At 43.9% G+C, this 12817-nt stretch overlaps 1 protein-coding gene across 1 annotated transcript in view; it reads right to left on the minus strand.

The window, feature by feature from the left end:
• Positions 1-12817, minus strand: part of ATRN (attractin) — a gene marked incomplete at its 5' end in the record, with an annotated part of 105197 nt that overhangs the window by 86026 nt on the left and 6354 nt on the right. Inside the window, 6 exons of the mRNA XM_010017073.1 lie at positions 2351-2532; positions 4457-4595; positions 5072-5193; positions 6292-6512; positions 8089-8173; positions 11996-12150. Coding sequence (XP_010015375.1) covers positions 2351-2532; positions 4457-4595; positions 5072-5193; positions 6292-6512; positions 8089-8173; positions 11996-12150 — 904 coding nt within the window. The remainder of the gene's footprint in view (positions 1-2350; positions 2533-4456; positions 4596-5071; positions 5194-6291; positions 6513-8088; positions 8174-11995; positions 12151-12817) is intronic.

The raw sequence follows: 12817 nt of genomic DNA on the forward strand, positions 1-12817 counted from the left end.
TCTGAACGAGGAGGAGAGCAAATCAAACCTTCACACTGGCTGACTATGACATTAACTGCAAGTTTCATTGCTCTTTATATGCTTGTGACTCCTATAAATGGCTAGAGATAGGAAAAGAAATTCTGGAGCTACAGTTTGACATGGGGAAGAAAACTAGCTGTCCCCTATACAATTTAAATGATAGAATATACTTACTCTACAGTGTGACTGGGAGACCTCTGCTCTTAAGCACTGTGTATATATGGATGGGTAGAGAGACTGAGCAAGTCAAATCTGAATTTGTGTTGCTGGCAATAAAATTCTCCATACGAAGAACTCATAACACAGCTATTTCTACTGGCAATTTATTTTTTGGCATACTTATGTTGGGGAAAGGCAGTTTAACTGTATTGGTATCACAGAATCCCAGACTGGTTTGGGTTGGAAAGGACCTTAAAGCTCCTCCAATTCCAACTCCCAGCCACGGGCAGGGACACCTTCCACTAGAGCAGGTTGCTCCAAGCCCCTGTGTCCAACCTGGCCTTGAACACTGCCAGGGATGGGGCAGCCACAGCTTCTCTGGGCACCCTGTGCCAGCGCCTCAGCACCCTCACAGGGAAGAGCTTCTGCCCAAGAGCTCATCTCAGTCTCCCCTCTGGCAGGTTCAAGCCATTCCCCTTGTCCTGTCCCTCCATCCCTTGTCCAAAGACCCTCTCCAGACATCTTGTCAGCTCCTTTAGATATTTGTATTATTACCTATGCCATAGGTATTACTCCAAAACATCTATACACAGCGTACTTAAAGGAGTAACTGCAGAGCACAGCCTCCCCCAGCACAGCCACAGCGTGACAGTGAGTGGCAAAAGTTCACACACCAGACACAGGCTGGATTTTAGCAAAGGCATTTTCCCACATGACAAACACTCCCTACTAATACTGAGTAAAAAGAACTTACAGTCTCTTTAGATTTCTAAGGCTCTCTTTTTATGGGACACTGAGAAGAAAAAAAAACCCTGTGAAGTACCAACTTTTTTCTCCCCAGTGTACTGGTTCAAACACTGTTAGGGAAGGGTTGCCATGTGTCTTTAGGGATTTATACTACACTTAACTACTGGCATATCCAGAAACACCTGGAGCTGTTAGAACCATTCACTTCTACTGCATCCCCTCTTTACGAAAGATTTAACAACAAATCTTGCTTGAATTGCACCTTACCTTTTTGTAGCTAAATTGAAACCCCTCTAAAACCCCGTAATTGTTGAAATGCCACTTTATAATTACAAAGGGAATCAAAGCAGGGAATGTTTTCATTTCAACAGGGGAATACTGCTCTTTAGTATTCAAGTACATCCTGTGAATAGCAGCAAACCTACTGCCTCCAGCCTCATTTTTCACAGAATCATAGAATCGGAGTGGTTTGGGTTGGAAGGGACCTTAAAGCTCATCCAGTTTCAACCCCTGCCCCGGGGCAGGGACACCTTCCACTAGAGCAGGTTGCTCCAAGCCCCTGTGTCCAACCTGGCCTTGAACACTGCCAGGGATGGGGCAGCCGCAGCTTCTCTGTGCTCAGTGCTCTCATAGTAAAAAATTTCTTCCTATTGTCCAATCTTCCCCAAGATAAAGCTCTCCCTGATTGCCAGCCCTGCCCACAGCATCCTTGGGACCCATGAGGAGTTAGTCTGATGTGCCACGAAGCCTCAGCAGCTCTGCAGCCTAACCCAGGCTTTCAGCAAAGCTGCCCAGCATCGTTCTTCATTAGGGCTTTAGCACCACCTACACAACCTGCCCTGAAAACCTCCAAACTTCTGTTGGGGACCAGGAAAAAAATAAGTATTTATTTTCTTGATGCATAAAGAGGGACAGATTCCAATTCACTTCTCATCGGCTCTGACAGAAAAGCACCTGCCACTAAATCAAACCTAAGTAACTCCAAACAAACCACGTAGCTCTGCGCTGTAAGAAGCAGCCATCTCACACAGCTGCTTTTCTAAGCAGAATAAACAACTTGGAATGCTCTACATGAAGCACCTCTGGTGCCCCAAAGGGACCTTTATTTATCAACTATTGTGTACAAGTCACGAAAGGAGCCCTGCCGCGGTCGTGTATCCCCACAAGAGGAATGTGTGTGTGATTTCATTATGGAAAGCGATACCTTTGAGGCACAGTGTATGTTTATATTTATCTTCCCCATTTACATTCTCTACAATTTCAGTTCAAAAGTACCCAGAGGGTATGTTGAATTTCAAAAGCAAGATCAGTCCTTTTCACTTAAGAGGCATGTCTATTCCGCACAGAGCATACAATACCACAGCAAGGACTTCTCCGCAGTCAGAGCTTAATTACTCAAGGGACATAAAAGAGAAACACTCACCGAAGACTGCATCTTCTGCAGCTCCTTAAGAACAAATTCCACCTTTTTCTGAGTCGTGAGAGAAGCCAGCAAAGCACCGTTGGATCTGCAGGACAGTTTGGCATGATCATAGTTCTCCTTTGCGTTTGTGATTTTCAAGCAGGAGTTGCCAACCAAATGCCAGTTTGTTCCGCAGATGTTTTCTGGAGGGGAGAATAAAAGAGCTGCAAGTGACCTTCCCAACATTCAAAGCAGTAGAAGAACCCTTCCACCAGGATAAAACCTCCAGTCCCATCCCAAACCAGCATGACTTATTGGCATGCTCACAAGTATGTATGTAGGATAATCCCAGAGGAAAAGGAAAGCTGTTTAGGGGAGCTGAAGTGCAACATCAGCGTTTAGTTATCTGCACTAGATGGTCAAAGCACTCGTTTCAACATCAAATAGTAAAACCACTGTAGAAGAGCAAGCAGAGAAAAGCAAATGAGTATTTTGCTGATGGTTTAAAGCCACTTATTTAACCACAGTTATTAGGATACCAAGCAACAGAAGAGGGTTGATGGGCTAATCCTGTCCACAGCTTCCAACTTGCAGGATTAATCCCTGTTTCATATTGAGAACAGCCATCCCCGCTACTGAAGAACTCCTTATGCTTTGGGGTTAATTATGTCCCTCACAGAAAACCTGATGGACATATTCAGTGTGAATTTGTGCAGAGCTGATGTCTAGCTCCAGCATCTTGGTTTAGATTTAACAGATTGAAAAGCTCTCAAGTGTCAGTTTTTCAGATGGGCTTTTTACACCTATGATCAAGTCACCCCCTTTTCTGTAACAAATTAAACAGACCAAGCTCTTTCTCTCACTAAAAGATGGTTTTCTCACTCTCATGGATCTTCTGAGAGATGGGAGAGGGTGGAAAAGGGATGGAGCAGCCCTGAGGAGAAGGACTTGGGGATGTTGGGTGAGGAGAAGCTCCCCATGATCCAGCTTCAGCGTCTGCTTGAGCCCAGAACCCCCTTGTGTGCTGGGTGCACCCCGAGAGCGGGAGCAGCAGCTCAGGGAGGGGATCCTGCCCCTCTGCTGTGCTCTGGGGAGACCCCCCCTGCAGCCCTGATCCAGCTCTGGGGAACAGCACAAGAGGGACGTGGAGCTGCTGGAGCGAGGCCAGAGGAGGCCCCGGAGCTGCTGCAAGGGCTGGAGCAGCTCTGCTCTGGAGCCAGGCTGAGAGAGCTGGGCTGGGGCAGCTGGAGAAGAGAAGGCTCCTCAAGGGGACACCTTAGAGCAGCTCCAGGGCCTAAAGGGGCTCCAGGAGACCTGGAGAGGGGCTTTGGAGAAGGGATGGAGGGACAGGACAAGGAACCCCCGTGGCAGGGGTTGGAACTGGATGAGCTTTAAGGCCCCTTCCAACACAAACCAGTCTGGGATTCTATAATTCTCCGAAGTGTCTTCATTTTTTCACTCTTCCAGACTAGCACACATCAGACCTACCAGACTTACCAGTGGAAGGCTTTCCATGCCCACTAAAATGTCCTGGTTTGGTTGGGTTTTTCCCTTTCCCTTTATTTTATTAACTCCAAATGTTAATCACTGAAGATGTTACATTTATTTCCCAGTTATGGGGGAAAGAAAAGAGTTACTACAGGGGGACTAACACTCAACTGTGAGCTCCCACTGGAAACACTCTAATAAGAGAACTTTCCTTACACACTTTAGCTGTTAGTTGGCTAATTCATCCAGTATGTGCCATTACGCCTTTGCACAAGTCTACTTGCTAAAATTAAATAGCATGCATTATTAAATCTAATATCTTGCAGAAGCCTATTATATCAACAGTCCCACTTTCATCAAATGGAAAGAGAGAGATGAAATACAGCCTTATAATTATACAAATGATCACACTCCTCTTCAGACAATTGGGACTGAAAAATATTCCATCAGGCTTGACTGGAAATAAAGTTTCATATTAAAGCTGATATGATTGCATGACATTATTTACTCCAGCTTAGCACTAAATATTACAGATTTAGGGGGCAAACCCCCTCCCAAATAATAATAAAAAACCCTACAACTTTTGGAGTGGGTGAATTTGGGGGGGGTGGTTCTTACACAGATACAACCAGTACCTACCTGGTAAAGCAATGCACTCCTGATTCCTAGGTTCCCACTGGCAGTTTTGATCCATGGCACAGCTTTTACAACTTGTCTTTTTATTACAGTAATAGGCAGGGTTATCCTTAGGACAATTGTCATAGGCAGTAATAGGAACCTACAAGAAATAGAACTGATGAGGCTTTTTCCCATTCGAACAATGCCAGTTTACAGCAGCTATCCCTACACTAAACTTCACAGTTCAGACCTACAAAGCAACCTACGCATTCAAAAGCTGTGACACTGGGCATAGCCTGTGTTCTGTCTTCAAGGTATTCCCCCAAACCACCACCTGATGTATTATTCTTACTAAAGCTCTTACAAAAGGGTCAGGTTTTTCCCTAGGGAAGTCTCTACTAAGAGCAAAGCCAACTGAGGAGCCTTACTGATAATCACACCATCATGAAACCTCCACCTCCTCTCCTACCCATGGCCATCCTCCCAACATAAGGGGAAGAGACCCACCAAAAGCCCTCAGACCAACTCAAAACCAGTTTAGAGCTAGAAATAACAAAACAAGGGTCATAATACTGACAGATGGACATTTGGTATTTCAAATTCACTTAAACTACAGAAGACTTAGAGAGACTTTACCTGTTCCTCTGTGCAGTTGTTCTGTATTGAGATACACTGGTCAGTGCACCACTGGCAGCTGTTTGTATTGGCTGTACAGCTATAGCAGTCTGTAATCTGATCACATTTTTCATTGTCTACAGCTATTAAAGAAAAAAACCTGCATGACCAAAAACAGGCATTTCCTGACAGAGCTCTAAGAACTTGATTACATACAGCAAAAGATACAACCAAATAGTAGTGCCTGTAGGTTTTCCGTTATCAGCTACTTAGTTAAATCAGATACTTCGATAGAAAAGCACATTCATTTGCAGCATCAATCAGTTTTAGTGCTCGAGGAGCAGTAAAGCACCACCAGAAAATGCACCAAGATGTGTAAGCATGTTCAGTCAATGCCCAGGCAAATGATGCCAGAAGATATTCCACAAGGACACTGAGCATCTCCCACAAGCCCATGCTGCAGCAAGCCTGGCCTTCAATTACGTGCAGCATTTTCATGCAAAGCCTGAACTTTCCACTTCATCTTTCCAATGGCTTCTCGCCTGTGTGTTGTGAAAATTTATTGTACATTGAGATCCCATCAAAGCAATGTCTCTTTACATCAATTTCTATTAAATAATTAAAGGCTGCCATCTATTCCAGAATCAAGGTTCATATAATTCAATTCAAAGCAAGGAATGCATCAGGATAAAGCATTGAGAAGTTATCTAGAAATTATCATAAGGGAGAACATGGGAATTGGACCTGAAAACAAACGTTTTTTTGTATGCCCCTATCCATATAGTACCGTAGAAGGAAAAATAAAGTAACTTTTAAAAACACTATTCCTGTTGTCTCTCTTGAAGAGCACAGGATAAAGCTGCAGGAACCAAATCCTCCTCCCTTGACCCATGGTGCCCATCAGTGAATTGTTGGCTCTCAGTTCTTGGAGCAAACAGAGCAATGATCCAGGCTTGACTCCTGACTGATGATGTCTGTTTAGGACAGGAAAGTAAGTACAAGCAGTATGGTAGGAAACAAATCAATGAGCAAGTAGCTTCAGGAGGAATGAGAGATAGAAGCATCTCCATGTCGCTGCAGGCACTTGGTCAGAGGAAGGTCTCCCAGGGCAGGTATGGAAGCACAACTACGCCCCCATCAACTTACACTTGGTCTGATAATGGCATACAACTAATATAAGGCAGAATTTGGGAAAGAAAAGAACTCTACGTGCCTTTTGGAAAGAGAAACATGGCACATACCTGGCTTGGGAGGACAGTCTTCGAAGACCTTTTGCTGCTGCTTTATGGATGCCATTTCCCAAGGGATGCAGTGAGGAGGGACTCTGACCCACACACATCTGACACCACGACCTGCACGCACGCAGGCTGTTTCGTTGTCAAAAGCTTCACATTTCTCAGGTGTGTACTTCAGGATGTCACTCAGCAGGAGGCTGTTGAAGCCTCCAAACACATACATGGTGCTAGACAAAACAAAAGTAAAGGGATAAGAACTCGCATCTCTGTTTGTAGACCATGCGCTGCTCCGGGTCAGCATGATTCAAGGTGCAAGCAAAGTGGTTTATAACACTCCAGAATGTATAAATCCATACAAACAGCTCTTGGTTAAGGAAGACACTAAAGAAAAGGTCAGTCAAGTTCCACTGTTTTAAAGGACTCAGAAAGTCTCAACACAATACAGAGACAGAGTCAAACCTACCCGAGGTCATGGACCAACCTTCCCCTACAGCCAAACCTCTGAGTGGCACCTCATCAATGTGACTATACACGAAAGCTGCAGGAAAGCAGGATCCTCCTGCAAAGAACAGTGGCAAGAGAGGGAGAAAGGCTAAAAATGAGGGAGATAGTTTCACACCATTAAACCAGCGTGCAGAAACTGTGACAAAACTACTCAGTGTTGTCACATCTCCCTACACCACTGTGACAAAAGCAGTTATTTTGATGGCTGTTAGACACTGAGCAAAGAGTCACTGTGTCAACTAAAAGACAAACCAAAACACCACTAAAACCCAAAACAAAATAGTATTTAGGGGAGGGGAAAGTGGTTTTTTTTAAGCTGTCCTTCACACTACAACTGCTTCAGGCAAAACATCAAATTTCATTAGTTACAACAAAAATGCCACCAAAACACCTCTGTGCATCCATGTTTGTAAAATGCACATTAAAAAAAGAGAGTGCAGTAGAGTCAATGTAACTGAAAAGAAAGGGTTTGGTTGAATAATAAGTATTTATTAATATGATTTTCATCCCATTTTAGGATGAAAAGAACTGCTGCAAAGGTTTAGCTGTCCTTCATGGAAGTAAATGCACGGCTGGTATTCAGTACACTGAAACAAGTAGGCAGTGAGTGAGTTTTTAGAGGCAGAAAGAGTATCTAGAAGCAAACCCTCCTTTCCAAGGCAGTAACAGTTATCTGCCTGGCTTAAACAGAGCTTTAAATAATGTTAGTGATTTACAGAAAGTATCCTCTAAGGATAAAGGAACCAGAACGAAAGACTCCTACGAAATATCACTCCTCAAGCTTGGTTCCACAGACTCAAACACAATAACAGATGTTCAGCTGAAAGCACAGATATTATTAGAGTGATGTAATGCTTAACAGCAGAAATCTCACCTATCATTTCACCTAAACACCGTACATCACATGAATGTAAAGAAGAGCCACAGAGGGTAAGCTATGTAAAGTGAAATATGGACAGATTTAGAAACCATGAAGGAAGATCTAGAGATGAAAGTTGTCAGTGCAGCTAAATTAGACATATGAAATAAATGAAATTACTAAATTATGACATACATAAGAAATAGAAATATGGAAGAAAACCACAGATTTTTGAAATAACTGAGCTGAAATAATTTAGTCCAGTGAAGAAGGGCTGACAGGAACAGGTAGATACTGAAGACATTATAAGAGTGAAGATCTGAGAACCTTGAGAGGTTTGCAACAGATCAACCCCCTGGTCTCAGTGTTGCTGATCTACATGCACACATTTACTGAGATATGAAAAATGCCAACGCCTCCCAGCTCGTTTGTAACCTTACCTATTGTACAGCACAGCAGAATGTCCAAACCTGTTCACATCGTGATGGAGATCCGGGCGAGGAAGGACAGACCACCGATCGCATGCTAGAATGAAACAGATGCTCAGTTCAGAAGAGTTTCTCAGTATAAGTAATGGCTCGACTCACTTAGCAGCTTTCTTCCTGAAAGATCCCAAAGTACTCAGGATCTTCTGCATTTGGGTCACGACAACTCCATGCAATGCTCCATGCTTGGGGAAGAGTAGCTGGAAAGCTGCTCATGGAAATGGTCCTGGGGGTGCTGGTCACCAGTGGCAGCTTGTGCCTAAGCAGCCAAGAAGTCAATAGCTTCCTGGCCTGTGTCAGCAATAGTGTGACCAGCAGGACCAGGGCAGGGATTATCCCCCTGCACTGGGCACTGGTGAGGCCGCATCTCAAATCCTGTGTCAGTTCTGGACTCCTCATGACAAGAGAGACATTGAGGTGCTGGAGGGGGCCAGAGAAGGGCAACGGAGCTGGAGCAGGGCCTGGAGCACAAGTGTGATGAGGAAGGGCTGAGGGACCTGGGGACAAGAGGAAGCGGCCTCAAGCTGCCCCAGGGCAGGTTTAGCTGGAGCTGAGGAACAATTCCTTGCCCAGAGGGCGCTCAGGCATTGGAACAGGCTGCCCAGGGCAGGGCTGGAGTCACCGTCCCTGCAAGTGTTCCCAGCCCGGGTAGACGAGGCCTCAGTGCCAGGGGTTAGTGGTGGCCTTGGCACTGCTGGGAACAATTGGACTGGATGAGCTTAAAGGTCTTTTCCAACCAATGATTCTACAGTTCTACATTAATACCTACAGAAAGACCATTCCACCAACCACCAAAATGCAAATCTTGAGTGAAGCACTTTACAGAAGCGCTGTGTTATCTTCCTTCACAAGACTGAAGACTCAGTCCTCATCCCAGCTGCCAGGGTATGACAAAAAGGGAAGGGATGGATGCATCACCACTCAAACACCTCATCAAAGAGAAGTTCCAGGACACAGTGATGAAGGGGTTATTAGGTTTTGGCAATCATGCGTAAGCACTGGCTCAAGTTGCTTCTTCTCCTTTACATGTGGAATATTTCACTGTGTAACAAGTTCAGGTTTTATCTGTTGCTATGTGACTTACTTGCAGTTTTGCCCCAAACCAGCATCACCAAGAAGAGAAACTTATCTGCTTTATTTTTTCTTTTCCCATTGCAGTTATGCTCCTAGAGGGCAGATATCCATGTTTTTAAAAATATTCTCATCATAGCTTTAGGACTTGTGGTTGTTTTTCTCTTTTAACATAATGTGAGATTATTCCATCTTTTTCTATTAGCATAACATTTCTAAGCTCTGCTTCATTTTTTACTTGGTTTCTCAGGTAATTTCTTCCTTTAGGCAGCAAGGCAAAAGAAACAACCTAAGAAACATACAACCCACTGAGCAATCAAAGGAACAAAAGCAAGAAAAGTCAGTCCAATTCCTATCACTTAAACTTTGCAAAGTGCATGGGATCATCTTGGGGCTAAACACCTCAGAGGCAGTTGAATGCAGTTTATGCAATTAAGATAGAAAAGTCAATCTGCTGTAAAGATCTACAGAGCCCTCAAATACACAAAAGATTCTTTAATAGAATCCCAGACTGGTTTGTGTTAGAAGGGACCTTAAAGCTCCTCCAGCTCCAACCCCTGCCATGGGCAGGGACACCTTCCACTAGAGCAGGTTGCTCCAAGCCCCTGTGTCCAACCTGGCCTTGAACACTGCCAGGGATGGGGCAGCCACAGCTTCTCTGGGCACCCTGTGCCAGCGCCTCAGCACCCTCACAGGGAAGAACTTCTTCCTTATATCCAAACCTGAACTTCCCCTGTTTCAGTTTGAACCCATCAGCCCTTGTCCTATTGCTGCAGACCCTGATGAAGAGATAAATACAAGACAAAACTGTTGTGCCATGACCTGAACCTCTGCAATGAAAAGCCCCCAGACCCAAGCCAGTACATAGATAAACAGAGAGGGCAAAGAAAAACAACCTCCTTAATTTTTCTCCCAATTTAATTGGAGAGTTGTTGGGTAGAATAACTGATCCCAACTCCTGATCCAGCAGAAACTTCTGATAAATAAAGACAACAGAACCCGGTTGCTTGCATTTAATACTTTGAGAAATTGTCATGCTGAAGTTCAGTTCTAGATGTCATTTACTCCATTTTCAAAGGGTTTAACCGAGCCCAGCATCACTCCTGAGACAAACATGCTTGGTTCTAATTTTTAACAAGAGACCTAGGCAAAATTGGACAGCAATTTGCCATTTTTTATCCCTCAAGTTGTGAGTTATGTGAGGCCAAGAAACATATTTTTCTAGATTAATAGAAAGCCTGGAATGTTTTGCTTTCTAAGCTTCTTTCCCATCTTTATCTAAGGCTTAAGTATTGGAAAAAATGAGTAAGTCTGAAAGTACAAAGCATCCTCTCCTTCCTGACTAATGAGTTCATCGAAGCCTACAACTTACAGTGCCCAGGATATAGTAAATACGCGCTTCAAATAGAACACATCTGCTATGAAAACATCCAGTTTGTCAACACAAATGAATTTTTGATGGGGTAAATAGAAAAGATTTAATTTCCTTCCTGTGGGGGGAAAAGATCATTATACAAGTATGGCCACTACATGAATATTTCATGCTGAGGCTGAAAAAAAGAAACAACATAAAGTAAAACCTTTTTTAGAAATGAGAAAGACCTGTTATTTAACCCACAGTAACTGCATTTTGGAGTTATCTTAATATTCTGCTTGTGAAGTATCTATTTTAAAATCCCAGACTGGTTTGGGTTGAAGGGACCTTAAAGCTCCTCCAGCTCCAACCCCTGCCCCGGGCAGGGACACCTTCCACTAGAGCAGGTTGCTCCAAGCCCCTGTGTCCAACCTGGCCTTGAACACTGCCAGGGATGGGGCAGCCACAGCTTCTCTGGGCACCCTGTGCCAGCGCCTCAGCACCCTCACAGGGAAGAGCTTCTGCCCAAGCGTTCATCCCAGTCTCACCTCTGGCAGGGTCACGCCATTCCCCTTGTCCTGTCCCTCCATCCCTTGTCCCAAGCCCCTCTCCAGGTTTCCTGGAGCCCCTTTAGGCACTGGAGCTGCTCTAAGGTCTCCCCAGAGCACAGCAGAGGGGCAGGATCCCCTCCCTGAGCTGCTGCTCACGCTCTGGAGGTGCACCCAGCACACAGGGGGTTCTGGGCTCAAGCACACACTGAAGCCGGGTCATGGGGAGCTTTTTTCCACCTTGTTTTATATAATTTCATCTTTTCTTCAGTGCACAGTCTCTGGACTCCAAATTCACAAATAAATGCTGCCCTCTGCTGGCTTTTCAAACTCACTGAACCCAATCCTTCCAAATAAAATCTAATCGTTTGGTCTTATTGTTTAAGAGCACTTATGGGGATATTTGTGCTTATAAAACAAATGGACATTACAAAGAGCACAGCCAAACAAGTCAGCCAGGCTGCAGTTAAAACAAGAGTGTGCATTGTACAAGTGGAGTTTCAGCAAGGTCCAGTGCTTGTAACTGTCCTAACAGCCTGCACTTTTGATAAATCACTGATTAAAACACACTTAAAGCATCAGGATAGCTTTATGGTTGAGATGGTAGAACAATATGCTTACCATTTAAGAAATAACTTTTAATGACCAAGGTTATGTGTGAACACTTGACCAAATAACTGCTGCTGTATTTGCCTAGAAATCACTGCACCAGCTCATATGCTTGGTAATGTGTAGCAAGCTAAACGAGCCTCTCCTCATTACACATTCTTCTGCAGCACACTTTGTAGCATTTGGTATCATATACCCAGCATGGAAATCAGTCTAAGACAGCTCTTTTTATATATCCAAGAAGCTTTTTATTATGATGATCATTTTTGTGACAACTTACCAATATCATACGCCATAAAATCTGAAGAGAAGCACTTTGCACCGTGGCTCATGGAGGTGTCGTTGTGTGTGTTTCCTCCAAACACCAGCATAGTTCCACTCACTATCACAGCCGTGTGCAGGTAGCGAAAAAATCTGCTGTCTTTAAGAATAGTCCTTCAAAAATAAGAAGGTATGTATTAATAACACTGATCAGTAGCTGGAAAAGACAGGACAATCCATACATCCCAGCTCAAGAAGGTTTTGGGGATGAAAGAGGAGTGAGGGGACAGTATTTAACTACTTTTCCTAATGAGGTATTTAACAACTTATTTCCCACGCTGTTTAATTCCTCCTGTAATTTCGTTTGCTCATCTTCCCGTCTGCTTGCCAATTTATAGGAGAAATACATCCAGGAAAGCCTCTTTCCAAAGCTATGGAGCTTAAACTCATCAATTCCTTCCCTAGGGATTATCAAGTTTTCACACTAAGAGGTCTTTTCAGCATAGTCAGCTAAACCTGCTGATACAGGTACTGCCTGGGATGAGTCCAGTAATATCATAGTAACTATGAAATACTCATAGTAACTATGAAATAGTCATACAAATTTCATAGTAACTCAACTTTCAGAGTAACTGTCCTGGGTTCAGCTACAGCAGTCACTTGGCTTAAACCACGACAGTAACCTAAAGAATTCTTTCAAATTGGGCATCATCTGTGGCTCAAAACTAAAATGAACCCCCTATTTTAAGGAAATCTGTGCAGTTGCTGACAACACCTGCAAAACTCAACTCCTCATCCAAGACTAAACCATGGGGAGCATTAATCAAACTTGCTGCATTCC

The sequence above is a fragment of the Nestor notabilis genome, unplaced genomic scaffold (genome assembly GCF_000696875.1).
Source record: "Nestor notabilis isolate BGI_N333 unplaced genomic scaffold, ASM69687v1 scaffold8886, whole genome shotgun sequence".
NCBI lineage: Eukaryota > Metazoa > Chordata > Aves > Psittaciformes > Psittacidae > Nestor > Nestor notabilis.